This window comes from Mycteria americana, chromosome Z, assembly GCF_035582795.1.
Source record: "Mycteria americana isolate JAX WOST 10 ecotype Jacksonville Zoo and Gardens chromosome Z, USCA_MyAme_1.0, whole genome shotgun sequence".
NCBI lineage: Eukaryota > Metazoa > Chordata > Aves > Ciconiiformes > Ciconiidae > Mycteria > Mycteria americana.
The window spans coordinates 28,505,643-28,528,225 of NC_134396.1; the positions used below are offsets into that span (position 1 = coordinate 28,505,643).

Consider the following 22,583-nt stretch of genomic DNA (forward strand, 5'->3'; position numbering starts at 1 on the left):
GCCTTGCCATCTGCCCTATTCCTAGTCAAAAGAGGTCACATGTTTTCTTACTACAATAAATTACAGGTTAAACAGTTTTGTCGTGTATTTCAGTTTGCATTAACACCATTTGTAAAATAAGTAAGCCTGCTCATTCTCCTCCTCTGTTACATAACTTCCACTACTGATAACTTCTTAGATAGATAGTCTTCAAAAAGTTGGGTCAACTAAAGACTTGCCCTGGAGCTGTTCCTTTGTGCTTTCTTGTTTAAAGATTTCAATGTGTTGTACGTGGGATTTAGGTATATGGGAAGGGATAGTCTTCCCAGGCTTCCTTCTAGCAGCTGCTATCTTTACATAATGGGAGAGACACATAGAGAGCATCCTGTTGTGGACTGGACTTGAGAGAAGGAAAGAGAAAGCAACTGTGACGAAGTCTGCATTCTGTTACTCAATCTACACTTCAGATATCTACACTTAAACTTCACCTTAAATTTCTCTCTTCTGTCGTTTGTCCATGAAGTTAATTTGTTTTATTTTCCTACTGTCTACTTTATTATTTTTTAAAAATCACAAACTTGTGCATTAAATCTTCTCTTGGAGATAAATAATTGTACTGTGTTCTGTTTAGCACTTTGAAAGCAGCTCTTTATGTTGTGGTGCACAGCTCTCCTTGCTTTGCTTCTCTGGTTAGCCTCTAAGATTCAGGGTCCAAGGGTTGCCCTGTTCTTTTTCCACTTTAGGGATCACCTCATTAGGAATATTGATCCCTGCGTTTCCTCGCTGAACTAACTTATTTCCAGTCAGGTTGTTAGGTCTGTGTATTTCCTTTGTTCTGTGCCTACAACATTCATCAGTATCAGCATGAGTAGTCTGGAGGGACTGAGGTCAGTACGTGGCCTTTAGAAAAGTATTGTATTTGCTCCATAGTCATCAATGAAGCAACCAAGTTGTTGAAGGTCTGCCTTAACTTTTCCGAGTCAGGCTTTCTGGAAAATTTGTAAGTAATGAGCAGAATAGGAGAAATAATAAAGTTAAAATTTGTGGTTATGAACTAGTTACGTGTTTGCGTTAACATGAAGTTCAACGCAACAATTCAAGTTTTTGCGGTATGAGTCACACAAACGTAATTTAATTAGAAGCTCTTATTTTGAAAGGATATTGGCATTACCATTTTGTTCCTGTTTCATTATTCTGCCATTCTTCTTTTGTCCAGTTTTGCAAGTTGAATGTTGATTGTAATAGTTGATTGTAATTTGAGCAATGTTAAGATTTTACATTGGAATTTGAACACACATTCATACCAGGTGAACATTTTTTATTCTTTTTAAAATTATCCTACTACAAAATATTTTATTGGTTAGTAGTAAGAATATTATTTAGGCTGTTTTTGTCAGGCAAATTCTTTACTATCTTTGTATAGTAAGAAAATGATAAAATAATCTCCAGAATTGCTTCTACTTTATATTGAGAGAAGAGTGAAAGCAATTGTCAGTTTGTTACATTTACGTTTAGTCTAGTTAGGTGTAAGCATTATTTATCTAATAAGAAAAGACATCCTTATGTTAGAAAAAATCATATTTTATTTTTAACGTGTCAAAGAGTTTAAGATAACTGAATAAGATGCTCTCACCATTATAACAATTTGGGTGTAATTTAAGCACTGAGAGAGAACACTGGAATAAGTCATGATTACATAACATCACTTCAGTTAACCTTTGAAAGCTAATTATGGCCAGGAGTTAATTTCCAAGTAAGAACAGGTTTTTCCTTCTACAGAAAATTATAGAGTAAGTTTGATCATGCTAGTCTGATTTGGTAGTTCTGATTTCAACAGTCATTTTACTAATCATGCACTTAAGTGCCCTTCTGGTAAGTTTGCAGAGGAAAGCAAGCAACTGAGACAGGTAGAATTGTGCCCAGGAATAATGAAACTAATGTGGAAACAAGAGTCAATAATTTGGACTGCAAGTTACTTCTCAACAGATGGCTAAGACCTTGGGTTTTTTGGTCTAATATATTAGTAACTGGCACACAGTGAAATCTAGAATGCTTTATTTATATCTTTACAGTGTAGTAATGTTGCCTATTTCAGAGAATACTTTTTATCTTGAGTCTGTTTGCTGCACTGTGCTATTAAAAAAAAAGAAATTCTGACATTCTGTCAAAGATTAAATAAAGAAAAAGGAAAACTTTAACAAAGTAATTGCATGAACCGGAGCATTTTTATAGTCTTTTAAAAGTAACTTCCAATTTTTTCTGGGTATTCCATTTGTAGGAATTATTGGCCTCCCTTGGGGGGAGGGGAGAATAAATGGAACAACATCAGGATCTAAAAGCTTAATGGTTTTATTGCTGCATTGTAATTATACTAATAAACACCTCTGTCCATGACCTTGGAATTTATAGTGCAGTGAGAAAGATTTATTGACATGTAATTTGGAAGAAATATGGGATTATTGTGTAATTACACTGTGTGGTTATTAAGCATATGTACTTACATACCGTTTATCCCTGTTATTTCAAGACCTTCAACTACGTTTCAGTTTTCACTCAAAAATACAGAAAGGCTTCTTGTTAAATCCAGTGCCTGGGAGATCTTTGTTATATTATTGGGTCAACTACAAAGTAACTTTGTTACCTTGAGATGTGCAGAGAGGATCAATAGATCTTTAAAACAGCATGTGATGTTTTTAAAGAAATGTTCTAAACCCTACTTTTCCTAGTAGTTTAGATATCAATGTGTAGGACTTTCTGCTATACCAGTTCTTGATATACAAGTCCTTTATACATAGATTTGCTTCTTGCTACTGTTTAACTAGGATATCTCTAGGGCTCCATCATTTTTTCACCTTAGTCAGGTTTTCCCATGATCTCCCTTTCTATTTGTGTGAAGCTAACTCTGTAAAGATCTTTATATCTTCTTGTGAAACAGTAAGTAATTAACTCTCAAATACCTATTGGAATATAATTAAGCTATTGCAATATAATTAAGTATGTGTCTAACTGGCATAAGGCTAAGCAAGAGATGCATTCCTTTGCACTTCCATCCCCTTTCTTGGCTACACACAACGACAGCAGCCATGCTTATCTTTCATGTAATTTGTTTTTTTAATTTAATTCGGCACTCTATTTTCATTAGATGTTCAATGATTTTCAAGGGCAAGTTTTTTCAAAATTTATACCATTTTCAGCTTCCAAAATCTATAGCTATGTTATCTTCTTTTTATCGTGAAAAGCAAGGCAGCTTTTCAAGATTGTAGCAGGGTAGCAAACTCAAAACAGAAATATTTTTTTCATGTTGCCTAAGTTTTTGTGTTGACTTTTACAATATGTATTCATGAAAAACCCACTGAAGTTCTTTTTGCTATATGAATCTTTTTACTATCTCAGTTAGAAGGACTTTTTAAAAAGTTTTTACAACTTTCTAACTAGAGTAAAACCACCTTAATTGTTATTTGTTTGGTTGGGTTTTTTTGTCTGTGGATTATACAATAAGTAATTAAGTGCTTTAAAAATTATGAATTTAAGATTCTCAATTCTAAGTAACAGTCCCAAGATTTATTTATAAATAGTGCTTCGCTGTTGTACAGGAAAATTTCTCAGTTGTGAGAATGAAGAAATAAGCATTCTTAAAAAAAAACCCCAAAGTGAATGATAATTCACTAAAATAATTGATTGTGTGGGATCACCCAATGTGTTTGCTAATAAGGGATATTTATTACTGTTACTTATGGAGGTGAGTGAAGCAGGTAATTTTCCAAGTTTTGTACCATCATGGTGCCATTTGATCTTATACTTAGGAAACATACCAAAAGTGAACAATGTGAATAACAATTCAGTTTAACAGTTGCAGGGATTTATTGCTGTCAGTGTTTACCCATGTCTGTTTCAGGATCTGTGTGTGCCATGCTCAGAGAAACGCATTCCTTCTTTAAGGTTTGTGCTCTCAGTTGGCACTTGGTATGCCACAAAGCATACCCAGAGGGAAGGGAGACACCCAATCAATATGCCTTTATAGTACTTTGATCTCTTTGCTGAATATTGGGATGTACTATATCTTTGATGCTTTTTCAACAGAATGATTTAGAAGTTGCCTTTTATATTAGTTAAATTTTGTTTTACTATTTCTGTTCTTTCTGCTAAGAAGACTACTCTCCAGTTTTTAATGAAGGAAGGATAGGGATGACCTGTATAAAAGAATAGACCTTTTAGTATAAAATTACATATTTATCAATTCATTTTTATTTTATTGAGGTTTAAAGAGTAAAAGGGATAAAGAGAATCATGTATGTGTTTTCCCCCTGCAGATACTTCATGCAGCAGGATGTGGCTGGCATAATATTAAAGTAAAATATGCATACACTAAACAGCATTTGGGGCTGTCTGTGGAAACACATATACCTGAATACAAATGTACGGTTTGGTCAGAACTCTTCTGAAGGAGAATGCAGTGTTTGAATGTAAACTGTATAAAGTGATAAATCTGCTGAAGCCTATGTTAATGTTAGTGCCATGTTAAAAAAAGATTTGTCAAATTCATTAATTAAAGAAAATTAAAAACCCTTGCTGAAGCAAGATCAAAACTTTAGCTGGCATAAACTGACATACTTGGCATTGTCCATAACTGCTTAATGTGATGGCTCACACTAATGTGCTAGTGTCTGGTGGAATTGTGCAGCAGCCTCTTCCAAGAAACTGCTGCAGAATGACCTGCAGCACTAAAATAACGTAACTGGGACCACCAGTATATTGAGGTCATGGACAGTATATTTTCTTACTCAGAACTGACCCTTAAGTTCTATTTAGAAAATTTCTTGAAACTATTCTGAAGACTCTTAGGATTCCCATTTTTGAACCAGTGTCTGAAGTCAAGACATACAGCTACTGGACCATAATACTTGTTTCTTGATTTTAGTTCTGAAGCAGAGTGCTGTGTGATTTAACCTGTCCCTGATGACTTTCTAGTCTGTGTCCAGATTCCCACTGACTTCAAAGTGTGTGCCTTTTTAAATAAACAATGGGAATAAAATTGTGGGGTTTTAATTTGTAGGTAACATTTTATTGTCATTGGTAATAATTTTATTGCTGTTGTTTCTCCTTCTTCATGAATTATCTTAACTAACTGTTATGTTTTAGAAATATTCCAAATTGAGTGATGCAGATTCAGTGGAAGAATATTTTTTGAGAACTTAAAACAGTCTGTTCCTGGGCTTAGAAATGTCACTGGTAATGCAAGATCATTAAGACCAGTAGGACATGATCAGAGACAGATGGTTTGAGCCCAGTTCACCTATAATGAAATGCAAGAAAGTGATGCAATATGTTGTGTCATCATAGATATCCAGCTAAATATTTCTGTGTATGTACATGTGATAGTAGCACTTGTAAACCATAGTGAAGTCTAAGTGCTGTTTGTATCTTTATCTTGTACAGGTGTGTGCTAATGTGCACAATTAGATAATGTATAGCAAAATTAAGCAACAGTATTGCAGATGCTTGTGTATAGCAGAGAGCAGTGTTACAGGGCAGCATCAGAGTTTCCCTGAAAAGTTAGGTGCCTCACTTGCATACAGGTACATAAGAGAGTTATGAAAAGTCCTCTTTTGCAGTACCAGGTATAAACCATCTTTTTGAAATCTTGGAACTGTAAAACTATAAGGCTGGGGGTCTATCAGGGTAAAAACTGTAACAGTGAAAAAAACAGGATTTTTTTTTTTCTGTGGCACTTAAGGAAGTGATTTAAAGGCATGACACTGCCAAAGCACAGAAAAGCTGCTGCTTCTGCGGGGCTGGATCTTGTCTAGTCTGCAGTTGCACAGGGTTAGGTATTGTGGTGGGAGAGGAATTTACTTTTTGAGGGAGAAAAAAGAAATATCTGTCCTGAGGTAGCATGTCAGAGGTGAATGAGGAGTGAATCATCATGTACTCATGCCATCATGCATGTGATTCCAAAAATTTATTCTCACTTAACATTAAGGGTTTTTCTAATACACTTAAAACTCACAGTGATAAAGCCTGGCTTTTTCTAAAATTGTCTTTGTTCCATTAAGGTGGTATAATCCTTCTCTGCTGCTTTCCAGTAATGCTAACATAATTCACTTAGCTCAGAAGATGATAAAAATTTCTAGATTATCATGTGCATAAATTTTATTATGCACTTTAACATTTTCCAAAACATTGTTTAAAAGTAGGGCTTAATTATTATCTCAGATTGGATTAGTGTATGTCTGGAAGGCCCAGTGCATCTTGGTATTCAAAAGGGTGTCCCTCGTTTGAGGTGGCTTTCAACTTCTATTTCTCTTCAAATGCAGCAGTACCTGGCTAACACATTTGAACACCGATGCTTTTGTTTGCTAATACTAACAATCCATGAGGATCTAGCCGATGTGTAGGCGGCTTATATTTTGTGATTACTTCATATACAAACATTCAAGGTTTTGTTTAGTTTCATTTACTTTGAAGCTGAGTGACATGTGAACATAGGATGTCTCTTCTGGAAGAAGTGTTATGTGAAATTATTCAGGAATAGCTACTGTGTTTAAATTAATAAGCTCTCTTCATTCACAACAACTTTAAAGCATACACAGCTCAGTGACTTCAAAAAGCATTTTCAGTCATCCTTTGCTAAATATTTTGAGCTAATGCAATTGAAAAATGCATTCCTTTCTTGCTGATCAGAATAGATTTTCTCTTGAGAAATAAGTCTGCATTGTAGCACAGAGATATTAAACCTCGCTTGAAGTCTTAGAGGCACTGTAATCCAGCCTGAACCACTGCAGGTAAAATGCCTGTGGTACCTGAACTTGCCTGGATGTCTGAGCACTATGCTTCAATCAGTAAATAGACTGTTGTCTAGACATACATAGGTAATGCCATTCACTTTCACAATGTGAGTGCCTACAATTTCAAATTACTTTTGTAAGAAAAATCTCTTGCAAGATAAAAACGTATGCATTTTCCCCATCCAATTCATTGAGTGACTCTCAAATAAATTTTTACTGAAATGTTTCTTAATACTTAGATTCTAGATCTTGTAGAGTAACTATATTGCAGCTGCTTTTTAAGCTACGTGCACCATCATTTAACTTGTAGTTGTCTTTAGATGATTGCTTGACTTTTTTTATGATACTGATTTGGCTAAAGCTTTCTGCTATTAGCATAGTTTGTGTTCCAATATTATGAGGGTTTCTAATATAAAACAATCACAAGCAATTGTATTTGACATTGTGTCAGAAAAGTGAAAATACGTCTGCAAGTATCCCTTAATTCACCAGTATTTTGTTAGTTATTTATTAAAATCCTTGTGCTGGTTGACTTTACTGTTTTGCTTACTAGACCCACTCATGCTCTGTGACGTCATTATACAGGGCACTTTCAAAGACCTGAAGAGCCATTTTGCACCTTGTTAGATACACTGTGATCTGTAAGCTATGTTTAACTGCTTCCATGCTACGTCACGTACTTCAGAGAAGAGTCATCAGGTATGTCCTTTCTCAGAATGCCAGCATATGAAAAGATTGCTGCTGTCAGGATGAGGGTCCAGTAGCAAAGAGGTTAAAAAAATCACAGCTTTTTCTGCAAAGCAGATAGAGGTCATTCAAATGTCCTTTTGAGTATATTTTTTTAGTCTAGAGAAGGGTTAAAGGGCATGTGAAAGCATTGTTATTGAAGGGATGTCATGGGTGGTCAGCCTCAGGTTAGCTCTGCTTTGCAAGAGCAGAACAGCCACACAGAGTTCATTTCAAACTGTTTTAAGACACTACTGCAGCCACTATGAAACACACAGTGAATCCAGATATAGTATGTGGATATTGCAGTTTGGTTTCCAGTTGAGAAGTGTAAATCCATCTTATTTGTTGACATAGCTCTAAATGTATGTCTTAGATGTTATTTTTTTTCATGTATCGACGAGAAGTCTCAGTTATGAAATTTTTTTGCCACAGAACTTTTTTTCCTGAGATTTTTAATCTGCTGTTTTGATAGAAGAAGTTTCATTTTGAGTTGTTCTTGATCTGTAAGAATTCTTTTCAGAAAACATCCTGTGGACATTCAGCTATATAGTTTGAGCTACTGTAATTTGGTTTGCGTTACAGTCATGCACACTAAAAATACAGTTGACATTAAATATTAATGTCACTTTTTGTACCTTTTGGTATTGGACCTTTCAAAGATGCAAGATTTCTCGAGGTTATCTCTAGGTTATCTCTAGCCTGTCTTTTGAGGGGCACTCAGAGACCATCCTGAAGATTATATTTGCCAACAAGGATAATGGGAAGTGTGTTTCAACTGGTGGAGGAATGGATGCTGGCTAAACTTTGTATTGTTTTTGTCATTATGGAATTTTATCAGTTATGTGTGTAGCACAGTTTTCAGGATGTATTCAGTGTACAGGTCTTTTAAAAAGTAATATTTTGCATCTAAGTGGAAAATATACATATAAAACTTCATCCTGAAGACAAAATCTTTAATTTCGCAAATTAGTTAATAATACACATATTGCAGTATATTTGCATATCTTGTAGCGCTGTGGTGTGTCTGCGTAATTTAATTTAGTAAGCAGTTTGATCTAGCTTTAGTTGATCTTGGAAAATATGCTCACGGTATAAATGTCACACATGCTTTGCATGAATTTAAACTGTACAACTGTCATAATTCGTCTAGAATGATTGTCCATCTGTTATCTTTTGAAGAGAGTGCTTTTTTGTCTGTAAAGAATGTAAATGTTAAACTTTGATTTATTTTCGTAACTGGTTTTGAAGAAAGAGATTCCTCACTGCAAAGCCTAAATTTGTTAAAATTATTTGTGGAAGGACCCAGCCGACAGACATCCAATGAGACTTTTCTTCAGTGCTATCAGTTACTTGCTGTTCTCTCCAACAAATGGTTTTTCATGCTCAGTTTATGGCGAAAAAAAGCCTGAATCTAAAATATCTCTAAAGGGAACTCCTTCTAAGGGTTCTGATGAAAACTCAACTGATCTGTGAGATTTTGGTGGACTATAGGGGAAGGAGTGCAGTGATGTCTGAATTAGCAGCGGAATGCCTAAACATGTGAACTAAACAGATAACTGGCATTTTATGGAATGTCAATAAATTGGAGTTTGGCTTCTAAGTTGGTTCAGAATTATTTGTGCTTGAAAGTGAAAGCTCAGCATCTTCACAGAACTATATGCAGACATAGTAGGTTTTTAAAACCTTCGTTCTTCTTATCATATTCAGCCTCAACTTTCTAACAATTGTAATTGTCCACAGAAAACATTTCAAGATAAATGCATTATCAGGTTTTGAAATTTTCTTATTTTTGTAAATACTAAGACCTGGGGAGCAAAATAAGGGCTATATTGTGGATTAAGTGAAATATCTCAAGGCTGTGCTTTTCTGATAACTGAACCTGAAGTGACCTTTCTCAGACACAATTACAGAGCTGTATGTTTTTCCTTTAATTTCATCAGGGGTTTAATTAGTATACAAATAAAACTTCCCTTATCTTCCTTTCTACCTAATTGGCTTGTCTTCGCTTATATATGAAGAATGTGAAAATGGGCTGTAATTAGGGTGACCGTGTTAACCTTTTTTTCTCAAATGTACTGTTGCCTAAAGGCCTCAAGGCCTAAAAACAGTGCTTTGGATTATTGCTTTGCAATCACTATGGCTCTCCCATAGGTTTTCTCATGAGCAGAAGGGCTTTGGGTGCTGCAGGTTCCCACTGCTTAACGGGATCTTCATTCTTCTCCCCACTAAATGTTTATTGATTATCTCACTGCTCCACACTCAGCCTCCAACAACTTAATATCAGGTGACAGTCAGGAGAGTTCTCCAAGTAATTAGAGTGGAGCATTGAGGGAACAATTAGGAGCAGAGTTATTAAACTTGATTTATCCTATTCTCTCCTGAACACTTTCTTGGATATCAGAACATCACACTTTCACAATCTACCCTGGCTGAGAAATTAGTGGCTAACCTGCTGCTTATCATTGTTGCCTTGCTGCCTTGAGGCACACCCTCTTGGTTTCAGTCACTCAGCTGGAAATATTAGAGTCCATAAAGTTTATCAAGGGTTTTAATTAGATCAATCTGAAGAAGGAAAAAAAGAGAGGCTTAGCAGCCATTACTTTAGAATACTCCACACTGTATTTGAGCAATTTCCAAGGCTTGACTTTAACCCACAGTAGCAAGGAGCTTCAAGCGAATGCTGAAACTGCTTTTAGAGAGCTAAAATCAGTTTACATTTTGCTTAGATACTGCAATATTTTTGATAGGTAAAGTCTGAATCCTTTGGAGATTTCTGTAAGTAATCGTGAAAGTTTTGAATATAATAAAGCAGCTGTTCAGTGAGATGCTTGATTTAACCATTTCTATATTGGTTTGTCACCAGCTAGTATGGATTGGTGGCCATGCCTCTCAAAGAGTTAGGCTTCATGCTTTCATCCCTGTTACTGCCTCATTAGTAGGCCTGCGCTTGCAATTGGTAAGCAAGATTAGTTAGCAGCTCCCAGAAGATTTTGACACCTAGTGGGTCTCTTCACCATTTGTGGTCAGTGATGAAAGCTTTATGCGGGAGCAGACTACTCTTCAGCCCCTGTAGAAGGATAGCTATCTAATAAAAATGCAATAAATATGCATAATGTTTGCATAATGTTCCTATTATCCTGTCTTCCTTCATTCATTTAGACCACTAGAATCTTGGATCCAGAATGTGTTCCAGCAACCTCTACATCAAAAGTTGCTTGCATCAAAATGTTAGCAGAGTTATCTATTCTACATTGGCCAGAGCTCAGTCCTGTGACGGCAGCTTAAAAACAGTTTTTTCAGTCAGATGGGAAAGTGAGGTGGCTAAAGCATTGGCACAAGAGACATTGTTCTCTGTTCAATAGATTTTGTTTCTCAAAAGGTGGGAATTTGGGCCGGGGGGACTTACTCGGCCGGCTTTCAGAGCTGTTTCCTCAATGCTGACTTAGCCTAAAACAAACAAACACTAAACACAATAAATGGAAGAAGATAATGTTCTTTGTTCTTAAATTAAAGATGGCTCCATTTATCCTTGCTAATCCACATCTGGTTTCTTGAAAATAACTTTTCTGAAAATCTGACAATTCACAAATTCAGCTGTTCAGACAGGACTTCGATAGCTGCTGGTAGCATTAGGGTAGAATTTCTGAAAGCACCACTTCTGGTTTTGGATATCTTTATGCTAATAATGCCGTGGAAGAATGAGATCTGTGTGTTTATCTTTTCTTAGGTGAAAAATAGCATTCTTCGTCGAAAATAATGACATAAGAGGCAGAATGCCTCTTCAACCTCCACTAATTTGAGCAAGACTAATATTAACATTTCTGGGGTTTAGAGTTTCATAAAAAACTCCTGATGTTTTTTTTTCTTACAGCAGTGATTAATCTCTGCCTGGATTTTGTAAATTGCTGAACAGTGTTCAGGTAGTGGTGTTGTACCTTGCAAATACACTGTTGAAATAACTGGTTGCTTTTTTGTCTTGAAAGGTGTTTGAAGAAAACTTACACCAATCCATAGATTTCAGTTTATTTTGCAGGATTATGCAGTTTTATGCTGTACTTTGTTATTTTATAGAAATTTTCTCTAGCATAGTGTTTTTTGAATTGCCTTTGACTCTTGGCTAGGGCTAAAGCTTTTTCAGATTAGTTGAGTTTTCAGTGCCCTCCAAATTTTTATCAGCCTTTTGTATATACTGTTCCTAATACATATCAACAGCATAATACATATTTTCCATGTTCCACAGTCCTGGTCAGGTACTCCTGAGTACAAATTACGTGGAGCATTCTGAGAACTTAAGCAGAAAACATATCCATAAATTTTGAAAACAGCATGCAAGAGCTCGATCTTGCAACTGTGCAGCCTCCTCTATCCTTCTGTATTGGTTTAGAATCTGTCAGGGAATTTGCATTTTGTAAAAGAATGTTTATAGCCACCTATTATAATTTCTTTCTAAACAGGCAATTAACAGCTGTAAGTAAAATGTAACATTTAGCAAACTATGAAATCACATTAGTAATACTCCAGTCTATAAAAGTATTGATTTATCCCAGCAGAAAGGAGTAGCAACTAGCCAGGTTTCATATTAATTAGTTCTGTGTGCTGTTCAGAAGGGACAAGGAAGTAAGGAGGGGCAGAGGGTTGCCCTCTACATCAAGAAATGGATAGAGTGTGAAGAGCTGTCTCTGAAGAATAGCCACAAGCAGGTTGAAAGCTTATGGGTGAGAATTGGAGACTGAGGCAACAAAGGGGACCTTGTGGTTGGTGTCTACTACAGGCTGCCCGATCAAAGGGAGCCTATTGTTGAAGCCTTCTGACTCCAGCTACAGGAGGCATCGTGCTCGCAGGCTCTCATCCTGATGGTGGACTTCAACCACCCTGACATCTGCTGGAAAAGTAGCACAGTGAGCTGTAGGTGATCCAGGAGTGCATTGAGGATAACTTCTTAAGCCAGGTAATAGACAGTCCTACCAGAGGGGATGCGATACTGGACCTGTTGGTCACCAACACAAGTGAGCTAATCAGAGACATCAAGATTGGAGGCAGCCTGGGCTCTAGTGATCATGCAGTGGAGTTAACAGTCCTGAGGCATATGGGATAGGCGAAGAGTAAAGTCAGGACCCTGAATTTTAGGAAAGCAAACTTCTTGCTCTTCAAGGAGTTCGTCAATAGGGCCCCCTGGGAAACTGCCCTCGGGGACAAGGGAGCAGAATAGAGCTGGCAGATCTTTAAGGACGTTTTCCATAGAGCGCAAGAGCTCTTGATCCCCAGGTGTAAGAAATCAGGAAAGGAAGGCAAGAGACCAGCATGGATGAGTCGAGATCTGGTCAGAGTAAAGGGCAAGAAGGAAATGCACAGGCAGTGGAAGCAGGGACAGGTATCCTGGGAAGAGCATAGGGACGTTATCTGGTTGTGTAGGGATGGGGTCAGGAAGGCCAAGGTGCAGCTGGAGCTGAACTTGGCAAGGGACGCAAAGAATAATAATAAGGGCTTCTATAGGTGTGTCGGCCAGAAAAGGAAGGTCAAAGAAGGCATACGCCCCCTGATGACCAAGAGTGGCAAACTGGTAACGATAGACAAGGAGAAGGCTGAGGTACTCAACAGCTTCTTTGTCTCAGTCTTCACTGGCAACCTCTCCTCCCACACCTCTCTAGTGGATGGACCTCAAGGCAGGGACTGGGTGAGCAAAATCCCTCCTGCTGTAAGAGAAGATCAAGTTCGTGACCACCTGAGGAACCTGAACATATGTAAGTCTATGGGACCTGATGAGATGCATCCCAGAGTCCTGAGGGACTTGGCTGAAGTAGTTGCCCAGCCACTCTCCATGATATTTGAAAAGTCATGGCAGTCAGGTGAAGTCCCTGGTGACTGGAAAAAGGGAAGCATTGCACCCATTTTTAAAAAGGGTAGAAAGGAAGACCCTGGGAACTACCAGCCTGTCAGCCTCATCTCTGTGCCTAGGAAGATCATGGAACAGATTCTCCTAGAAGCTATGCTAAGGCACGTGGAAGACGGGGAGGTGATTTGAGACAGCCAGCATGGCTTCACCTATGGCAAGTCTTGCCTGGCCAACCTAGTGGCCTTCTGTGATGGAGTGACTACATCAGTGGCTAAGCGAAGAGCTACAGGTGTTGTCTGTCTGGACTTCTCTAAGGCCTTTGACACAGTCCCCCACAACAACCTACTCTAAATTGGAGAGAGATGGATTCAATGGATAGACTGTTTGGTGGACAAGGAATTGGCTGGATGGTCGCATCCAGAGAATAGTGGTCAATGGTTCAATGTCTAGAAGGAGATCAGTGACAAGTGGTGTTCCTCAGGGGTCCATACTGGGACCAGTACTGTTTAATATCTTCATCAATGACACAGTGGGACCGAGTGCACCCTCAGCAAATTTGCAGATGACACCAAGCTGAGTGGTGCGGTTGACACGCCTGAGGGACTGGATGCCATCCAGAGGGACCTGGACAAGGTCAAGAAGTGGGCCCATCTGAATCTTATGAAGTTCAGCAAGGCCACGTGCAGGGTGCTGCACCTGGATCAGGGCAACTCCCGCTATCAGTACAGGCTGGGGGATGAAGGGATTGAGAGCAGCCTTGAAGAGAAGGACTTGGGGGTACTGGTGGATGAAAAACTGGACATGAGCCAGCAATGTGCGCTCGCAGCCCAGAAAGCCAACTGTATCCTGGGCTGCATCAAAATAAGCGTGGCCCTCAGGTCAAGGGAGGTGATTCTGCCCCTCTACTCCACTCTGGTGAGACCCCACCTGGAGTACTGCATCCAGCTCTGGGGTTCTCAGTACAGGAAAGGCATGGACCTGTTGGAGTGGGTCCAAAGGAGGGCCACGAAGATGATCAGAGAGCTGGAGCACCTCCCCTGTGAAGACAGGCTGGGAGAATTGGGGTTGTTCAGCCTGGAGAAGGCTCCGGGGAGACCTTATTGCAGCCTTTCAATACTTAAAGAGGGCTTCTAAGAAAGATGGGAACAAACCTTTTAGCAGGGCCTGTTGTGATAGGACAAGCGTAATGGTTTTAAACCAGAAGAGGGTAGTTTCAGACTAGATATAAGGAAGAAATTTTGTACAATGAGGGTGGTGAAACACTGGAACAGGTTGCCCGGAGAGGCTGTAGATGCCCCATCCCTGGAAACATTCAAGGTCAGGTTGGACAGGGCTCTGAGCAACCTGATCTAGTTGAACGTGTGCCTGCTCACTGCAGGGGTGTTAGGCTAGATGACCTTTAAAGGTCTCTTCCAACCCAAACCATTCTATGATTCTGTGATTCTATTTGTCATCTATTGGATTAATCTGAATTGATTTAAAGCATGTTTTTTTAATTCTAAGCTGGAGAGAAACATTAAAAAAATTCACATACTGTTTTGCATATTGGAAAACTAATGTTAAACACCATAAAATAGTGATCTATTCTTAGCAAGAATTGCAGCAAAACTATACGTAATGCACTAACAGAAAATATTAGATTCTAATTTTTTTAATCCTGAAGTTTCTGGATTAGTGCAGAATATTTAAATAAATGCTACTTTGTTTATTCCCTTTCTTTCTTTGTGAATAATGTTAATTTTAAATTAAGTTTTGAGAATATTCTGTACTCTTTAAAGCTGTACTCTTGATTATTTCCACTGTGTTTAGATCTGGCATTTGTAAATAATAGTACCTGTAGTGTAGTATATGTACCTGTTTGATCAACAAATCACTTTATTTTATAAAACATATTTGTATGTAGGCAATATACTAAAAACCAGGGGATTCTGAGTTGGTAATGTTTTTGCTAGAGAATTCATAAAACCTTAGTATGTAATGGTCCAAATCTACTTCACAGTCAGTCTGTTTTCCACTTTGTTTAATAGCCTGTGGCATAAATTGAAGTTAATTATTTGGGCTGACAGGTAACTCTGTTTTCTGTCTGCTTGCAGAGACTCTCTGAGGCAAAGATGGAGCTGAGAAGAAAAGATCAATCTCTGCGTCAGCTCAATAGACTTCTTACCCAGCTGGAGCAGGACAAGCGTCGACTGAAAGAGAGCATCCACGTTGCAGAGAGTGCCCTCTGCATGGCAGCGAAGTGAGCACTGGGACCTTGGGGAGATCACTTAAAACGGACAAAAGATCAATTCTTACTTTCATGCACAGGGTTTTAGCCTTGGCTAATGTAATGCTAGAAAACAAAAGTACATCTGTCTCTCTTTGAAATTCAGTGATACTCTTCTAAAAAGAAAATTGTTAGTTCAAGATACTAGATGGTATGTTTTCTGTAGTTATCCCACAATAGTGCTCCAAATTCTGGGTCCTGAAATAGCATGGGCTTTTTTGTTTGCCAATTATCTTCTGATTTGACAACATCTCTTTGGCAGATCCCTAACACTCTGTTTATTTAAGAAATGCTTGCTTGTTTTCTCTGTTTCCACATAATCTTTTTATAGAGAGATACAATTTATTTATAATAAATACAGAAACGTCAGCTAGATGACAGGTCTTAGCTGCCAAAGAGGCTGAAACACATTTTGGACCTAGTCTTATCTGTGGAACAGGATAGATCTTTCAGCTGATTTCAGAGAGTTTTGGATTTAGACATAAAACCCATGCCTTTTTGTACCATAAGCTGGAGAGTGGAAGGAAATGTTCAGGGACCAATCTTGAAAAGATTGGTAGTCAAAAGGTGTTCCATTGACTTGAATGAGATTATTACTAACCTTTTACAGTCATATAGTCAGATAAAAAGATAAATCTTTGCAGACTCTGTTATCTATTACTCTTACTGCAGTATGTACTTTGAATATTGTTGGTCCATGGGTAAGATTTTATAAAAGTTTAATTTAAAATTAAAATTTCTCATTATACCCAGGATACATTTGACCTCTGAAGAACAATAGCTTAGAAGCTTTAAGGGTTTTATGCACAAGTGAAATAATGTAATTAATATAGTTATCAGGGACATGTTTAACAAGCTAATTAAAATGACAAATGATATTTAGTATAAGTGTATTAAAGCAGATGTGACCTGAAGAAGGATTTGTTCTGGAAAGCTTGCCCCTTTTCACCCTGCCCCAACCTATTTTACGCACTCTAGTAAAGATCATTCCCTGTGGCCCTTCTTATATTCAGAAAAGGTTATTTTAACGTGAAGTGGTTTTAAAATTGGGTTTATTTCTGTATATAGCAGTTGAATATTGACAAAGAAAAAACCCATACCATTTATTGTTCTACAACTCTTCATAACAAATGTCGTCTTTTATCTTTGGAACATATAAGCAAAGTAGATGAAACAGACTTTACTTTTGTCCAGAAAATCTTATTTTAATACCCCTTTCATAACCTGAGTGATTATAAGCAATGCATGGGTGTCTTTCAAGTTCTTTCCTAATCTTTTGTACAGCTTTAAAGGATAGCAAGATGGCTGGCTCATTCTGAGAGTGGCTATCTTGATTTTCTTGCATTGGTGGCCAGCAGTTCTGTTCCACTTTCCTCCAGAGTAAGAAGCAGTATTAATAAAAGTGTCTGATAGCAGTGAACTTGACAGAAATTTAGTAGCCTTTTGGTCATTTCTCTGCTAGATAGAAACTCTATCAAACCTTCACACCAGCTATTGTGTAAAAGATGGTGTAAAGCACGTTTCTCATGCCTGAACTACATTTCTAGATGATAATCCTAAAGAGTAGTTCTATGATCCAGTTCCAACTTCCCTTACACCTGTGGGAGTCGATGAATATACGAAATAAAGATTGAATGAAATGTGGATCCTGGCATGTAGGGGTGCAATAGATTAATTTTTAAAACTTTTTTCCTAGGTGCTATAAACAAATATTACCAGACTTTTATTTTAAGATGTTATTTAAGATAATAAATCAACCATAGTCAGAGGGCTTTATGTTCACAAAAATAAGAACCTGGGGACCACCTATTAACCTGGGTCCAAAATTCCATCTAAAGTTACCGTCCTTTTTATGATGAACACCTGAGAATATGTGAGGAACAGACTGACTTCTATGTCAGTAACTAATTTAGAAATTAATGGTGTTGAACTGGCTCTCTAGAACTGACTTCACCCAGACAAATAGCAGTCACTATATAAATGAGGCCAGCAGAGAAAGTGAACAGCATGTCCCTGTCAATCTAGTCCAAAGAAAGGCAGGATCCTGTAAAGAGAAAAAAATCTATGTGACAGCTTTACTAGGAGTGTAAAAGCAAATCCTACTTTTCTGGCCACCTTCCTGTATTTGCTGTTAGGATAGTATGAATCAAGAAATGAGGAAGCAGCGGTTATTCCATACAGAACACCACCATGGTTTTGACCTCTGTTTTAGGAACTGTGAGAGCTCAAACAAAATATTCACGTAGCTGGCAAGGTAAAAGACAGTCCTGGAATACTGAGGCGTGTCAGCTTTTCTGGCATAGGTTCCATTTGATTTCCTGTGGTGTTTTGTTGGTCATGCTGTCCTGTTCTCCTTAGTCATATGGTATTATGCAACTTTAATTCCATTTCTGTCGATGCATCAGATGAGACCAAGGTGTTTTATGGCAGCATGACTGATCAAACTTGTCTTTCTCACTGAAGCCGTAATCTGCAAAAAGGTATGAGAGTAGTATTTCATTCTCCAAACTTCTGTTTCGTAAGGATAGGATCCTTGACTGGACTTCTTTTGGAAAAGGACCAGTGGAATGTTCGGGTTTAGAGAAGACAGGAAGACTTATATGCATATAAGTACATAGTTGTTAGGCCTATACAATTGATGAAAAACACAGAATTTGTCAGTGTTTTCCAGTATGAGAATGTAATCTGTTCTTGCTAGAGCCTGGACTCTATGCCTTTAAATACAGCTAGTTTAATTGATTATCCACAACAGAGGCATCTTTCATAGGGAAACGTGCCAAATAGTGGTCCATGAACTATTTTTTTAGGGTTTGCGTTGGAGATATAAAAAGGAGAGATACAAACATAGCAGTTTGAGTTCTCAACAATTATTTTTAAAGATATGATGGTTGTAAGGTAGCAGAAAATTAATTTCTACATTAGTAGAGCTTCAGTTCTATTAACTGCTCTGTTTTTTTTTTTCTCTTATAATAGAGACAAAGAATTGATTATTAGTCATATGAAATCTGTGGAAGCCACTCTTCATAAGGTAAGAATTTGAAGTGTTCCCTCTGCATTTGTATTTCCAAACACATCGAGGTATTACAACGGCTTATTCTCAGGGAAGGAGGGAAGTAGAAGTTGTTGTAAAGCAACTTCCTTTCCATAAGAGTTTAATTTTCCACCTTCAACTACTTTCATCTCCAAAAACTGGTCATATTTCTCTTTCCTTTAATGTTCACAAAACGTGACAGTACCTAAACTGTGTGTTTTAGCTGCAGCAAACTATGCTGATAAGTAATGTCTATCTTTGTGTTCCCATCTTCTTCATATTGGCTTCTTTTAAGCTTGGGAGATCTATGTAATGCAGAAAGTGCTGTGTTTTTACAGTAACGTGTATGTGTAATGTCCTTGGCCATGGGAATTTATTGTTCTGGATTGCAAGTTTACATTTTGATTTAGAAAGCAGTGCTGTATATGCACAAGGATTGAAATGTTTGGGGAAAGGTTATAGGGAAGGTCACATGCTTAGTACTGATTTTCCTGATGCACTGAATGGATTGAGAAACTTCCATCTTCTTTGAGAATTTTATTTACCACACCTGCTTCTTAGTTGTTGATGTACATAGTTGTTCGGCCCAAATAGCTTACTACTGAGTAGCAGATAGTTCATCCTTTCTGGTTTGTCAACCTAAAGAATGAGGAAAACATAAGAATTAGAAATGTCAGGATGCTCCTTTCAGCAGGAACTAAAAAGAATTGATTGTAAATCATTCATAATTTGACATATCATTTCCCCTAGAAGAACAGAGGGAAGTTATTGATCTTTGTTTCGGAAATATCTGAAATGTAAACCCTACATCATCATGTTAGCGAATTATCTAACATTAATGAACATATCTTATGTGTAAACTATCAAGTTTACACTGTTGTTGTTAAAGTTTTTCTCACACAGTGAAAAATCAGAACATGATGAAGTAGATGAAATAACAGTAAAGGAACCACAAGCCTGTCTTTTCCCCAGTAGAAATTCTGGGAACTGCTTTTGTTTTCAAAAAAGGAATAAAAAGAAAATGGATAAAGTTCAGAATCATCTGGAGTTCAACAAGTATTATTATTAGCTGCAGATATATGTATGGGAGTTTGAAGTTGAACATTGTGGTATTTCTATGTTGATGTATTCATGAGCAAATATCCACAGAATTCCACCGCATCACTTGCAGGATCTGTGTTATCAATGCATAATGCTAAATTTTTGCCTATAGAGCTCAGAGGGATTTTACAGACATCCTTAGTAATCTTAGTTAGACTCAGAATAAAACGGTATACACTGATATCCATTAAAGCGACCTCATTCATTTCTGTACTCCATCACTACAAGAATTCCAGAAGGCAGCAGTGTACGTACTAGATCATCTGCCTTTGGGTATACTTGGGTGTCACATTCAGCAAACAAAGCAAGAAGAAGCAGAGCTGAGGGAGACAATCTCTGTGCATGCTTCTAATACAGCTCTAGGCAAGGGATCATTTACAAGCTTACTGGCCCCCCTGTGACTGGATGGAAAATCTAGTGTCATACATTTGGCTTTGTCAACAAGTGCTTGGGCATGCTTGTGCCCAGAATGATTCTTGTAAGACCATTTCAGAGCCACCTTTTAAAATCATGAATATTTATGAAGCATAAATGTTGAAGAACTTGAGCATGTGCTATGCTAAGAGAGAAAATATTCTTAGCAGCTAGTTCCATATCCTTCATAACCTGCAAGATATTCTTTAGAAGGTTATTTTTTGTTTTATCCTGGGTCTTGTCATGTTAGCTATCTTCATCTGACTCGTGGAGCTGGATTATTTGCACAAGAGTTCCTGATACCATTAAAATAAGAGATCCCTCTTGGTTTTATACCATCTAAATATTGAAGACAAATATCAAAGTGCAAAGTGAATGTTTTACCAAATTAAAAAAAAAACCACCACCAAGGGCAAACAGAGGACCTCAAGAAGATTTTGTTTTGGTTCAGTTTTATTCACATAATATTAAAGATGACCAAAAGATAATAGCTGAATTTTTTTAAGATCTTGGTTTGGAAAACAGATGCAATTTTTTTTTTCTTCGCTAGAATCTATTAGATAGCCTTAAACTGAAAAACTTAGCAGAGTAGAACAGGTTTAAACATTGGCTACTTAGAGAACTTGTGTCCATGACTTGACCAATTCCTTTTAAAAAAAAAAAAGCCCAATGTAAGATGCAAAATGGTAACAGAGATAAATTAATTTTTACTGGAAGTGTTCTTAGAAGAAATTCCATCTGCTTGAAGTTCAGACATAAAGGGTTTTCTTAAAAAGTCTTCTCATCAAGAGAAAAAGCATTTAAGTAAATGTCTTATTTTAAAACCCATCTGCAGTCCTTTTTTATGTATGAAAAATAAATGATTTCTTGAAATGCTTTCAAAAATATGTTGAGAAGTTATTTTTTTTACAAATATACCCATTATACTTGTTGATAAACTGTATTACGTTATTAATTTCTTCTGTGCTTCTTAGTATCATGTTTGCATAAACAGAGTAAGAGACATTAAATCTGTTCATTTTATACAGCTAGATTCTTTAACGTGTAGTTAATGACTGATAGGTATGGTAGTCCCATCAGTGGAAGATACAATTTTATACTTTCTCTGCTGAAATCTTCAGCCTTCCCTTTGTATTGCTTCTCAGTTTGAGTGCCTGTGGTGGGTTAGCCTTGGCCAGCAGCCAGCCAGACGCCCAGCCGCTCTCACTCACCCTCAACAGGACAGGGGGACAAAATAAGATGAGAAACCCTGTGTGCTGGGATATGGACAGGGAGACTGTGTACTAGTTACTGTCACAGGTAAAACAGAGTTGACTCGGGGAAAATGGTTTTAATTTATTTATTAAAATAGATTTGGATACTGAGAAACAAAGACCAAAAAATTAGCGTCCTCCTGCCTTTTAGGCTTGACTTCGCTCCTGACTCCTCTGCCCGTGGGGGGATGAGGGGCAGGGGCTTGCAGTCAGTCCATAACAACTCCTCTCTGCCGCTCCTTCCTCCTCACACTGTTTCCCTGCTCCAGTGTGGGCTCTCCCATGGGCTGCAGTCCTTCAGGAATACCTGCTTCAGGAATACCTGCTCCAGCGTGGGCTCTCCATGGACTTCAGTTCCTTCAGGAACTATCCACCTGCTCGGGCGTGAGGTCCTCCATGGCCTACAGTGTGGATGTGTTCTCCAGCACGGTCCTCTCCGTGGGCTGCACCTGATCCAGTGCCTCAAGCGCTACCCCCCCCCGCCCCACTTCTTCTCTGACTTTGCTGTTTGCAGGGCTGTTTCTCACTCTTTTTCTTCCCTTCTTCTCTGTCTGTGTAGTGGGTTTTGCCCTTTCTTAAATACATTTTCACAGAGGGGCCACCAGCTTGGCCGAGGGGCTCAGCCGTGCCCTGCGGTGGGTCCACTGGGGCTGGCTGGAACCAGCTGTGTCCAGCACGGGCAGCCCTGGCCTCTCCTCACAGAGGCCGCCCTGCAGCCCCCGCTGCCAGCCTTGGGCACCTGCAGCTGGTAGAGTGCTGTAACTGCCCCTTCTTCAGCCTCCCAAAATCCCTGTGCCCTGAACTCTGCCTGTGCAAAACACCACCATGGGAAGTCATCCCAGTGAGTCAGCCTGTACAGAGCAGAACATGGTTCCTGTTTCCCCTTGTACTCTTAGCTTTTAAAATCTTGACAAGCTTTATGGGCTGGCAGAGTTTTCAGCCTGTCCCAGCCCTGATTGCTTAGGATTTGGCCATTTTAACAGGTTAATAAAATACTGTGTCTTCACAAGCTTAGACTGTTACCCACTACCCTGTGAGGCTGGTGAGCTGTGATAATAAGTCAGTAAAAAAAACACAAAAAACCTCCCCAAAAAATATTTTTCCCAATACTGGTTAGCAACCCACTCATTCTGACATTTTGGGACATTTCAGGGATCAAAGCAGCTATCTAGTGTGCTCCTTTCCTTTTGGC

At 38.2% G+C, this 22,583-nt stretch overlaps 1 protein-coding gene across 4 annotated transcripts in view; it reads left to right on the top strand.

Moving 5' to 3' along the window:
- Positions 1–22,583, top strand: part of CCDC171 (coiled-coil domain containing 171) — a 158,592-nt gene that overhangs the window by 84,228 nt on the left and 51,781 nt on the right. For all 4 annotated transcript variants that reach the window (XM_075527213.1, XM_075527216.1, XM_075527215.1 and 1 more), the window contains exons 21-22: positions 15,420–15,565; positions 18,566–18,620. In XM_075527213.1, the coding sequence (XP_075383328.1) occupies positions 15,420–15,565; positions 18,566–18,620 (201 nt within the window). The remainder of the gene's footprint in view (positions 1–15,419; positions 15,566–18,565; positions 18,621–22,583) is intronic.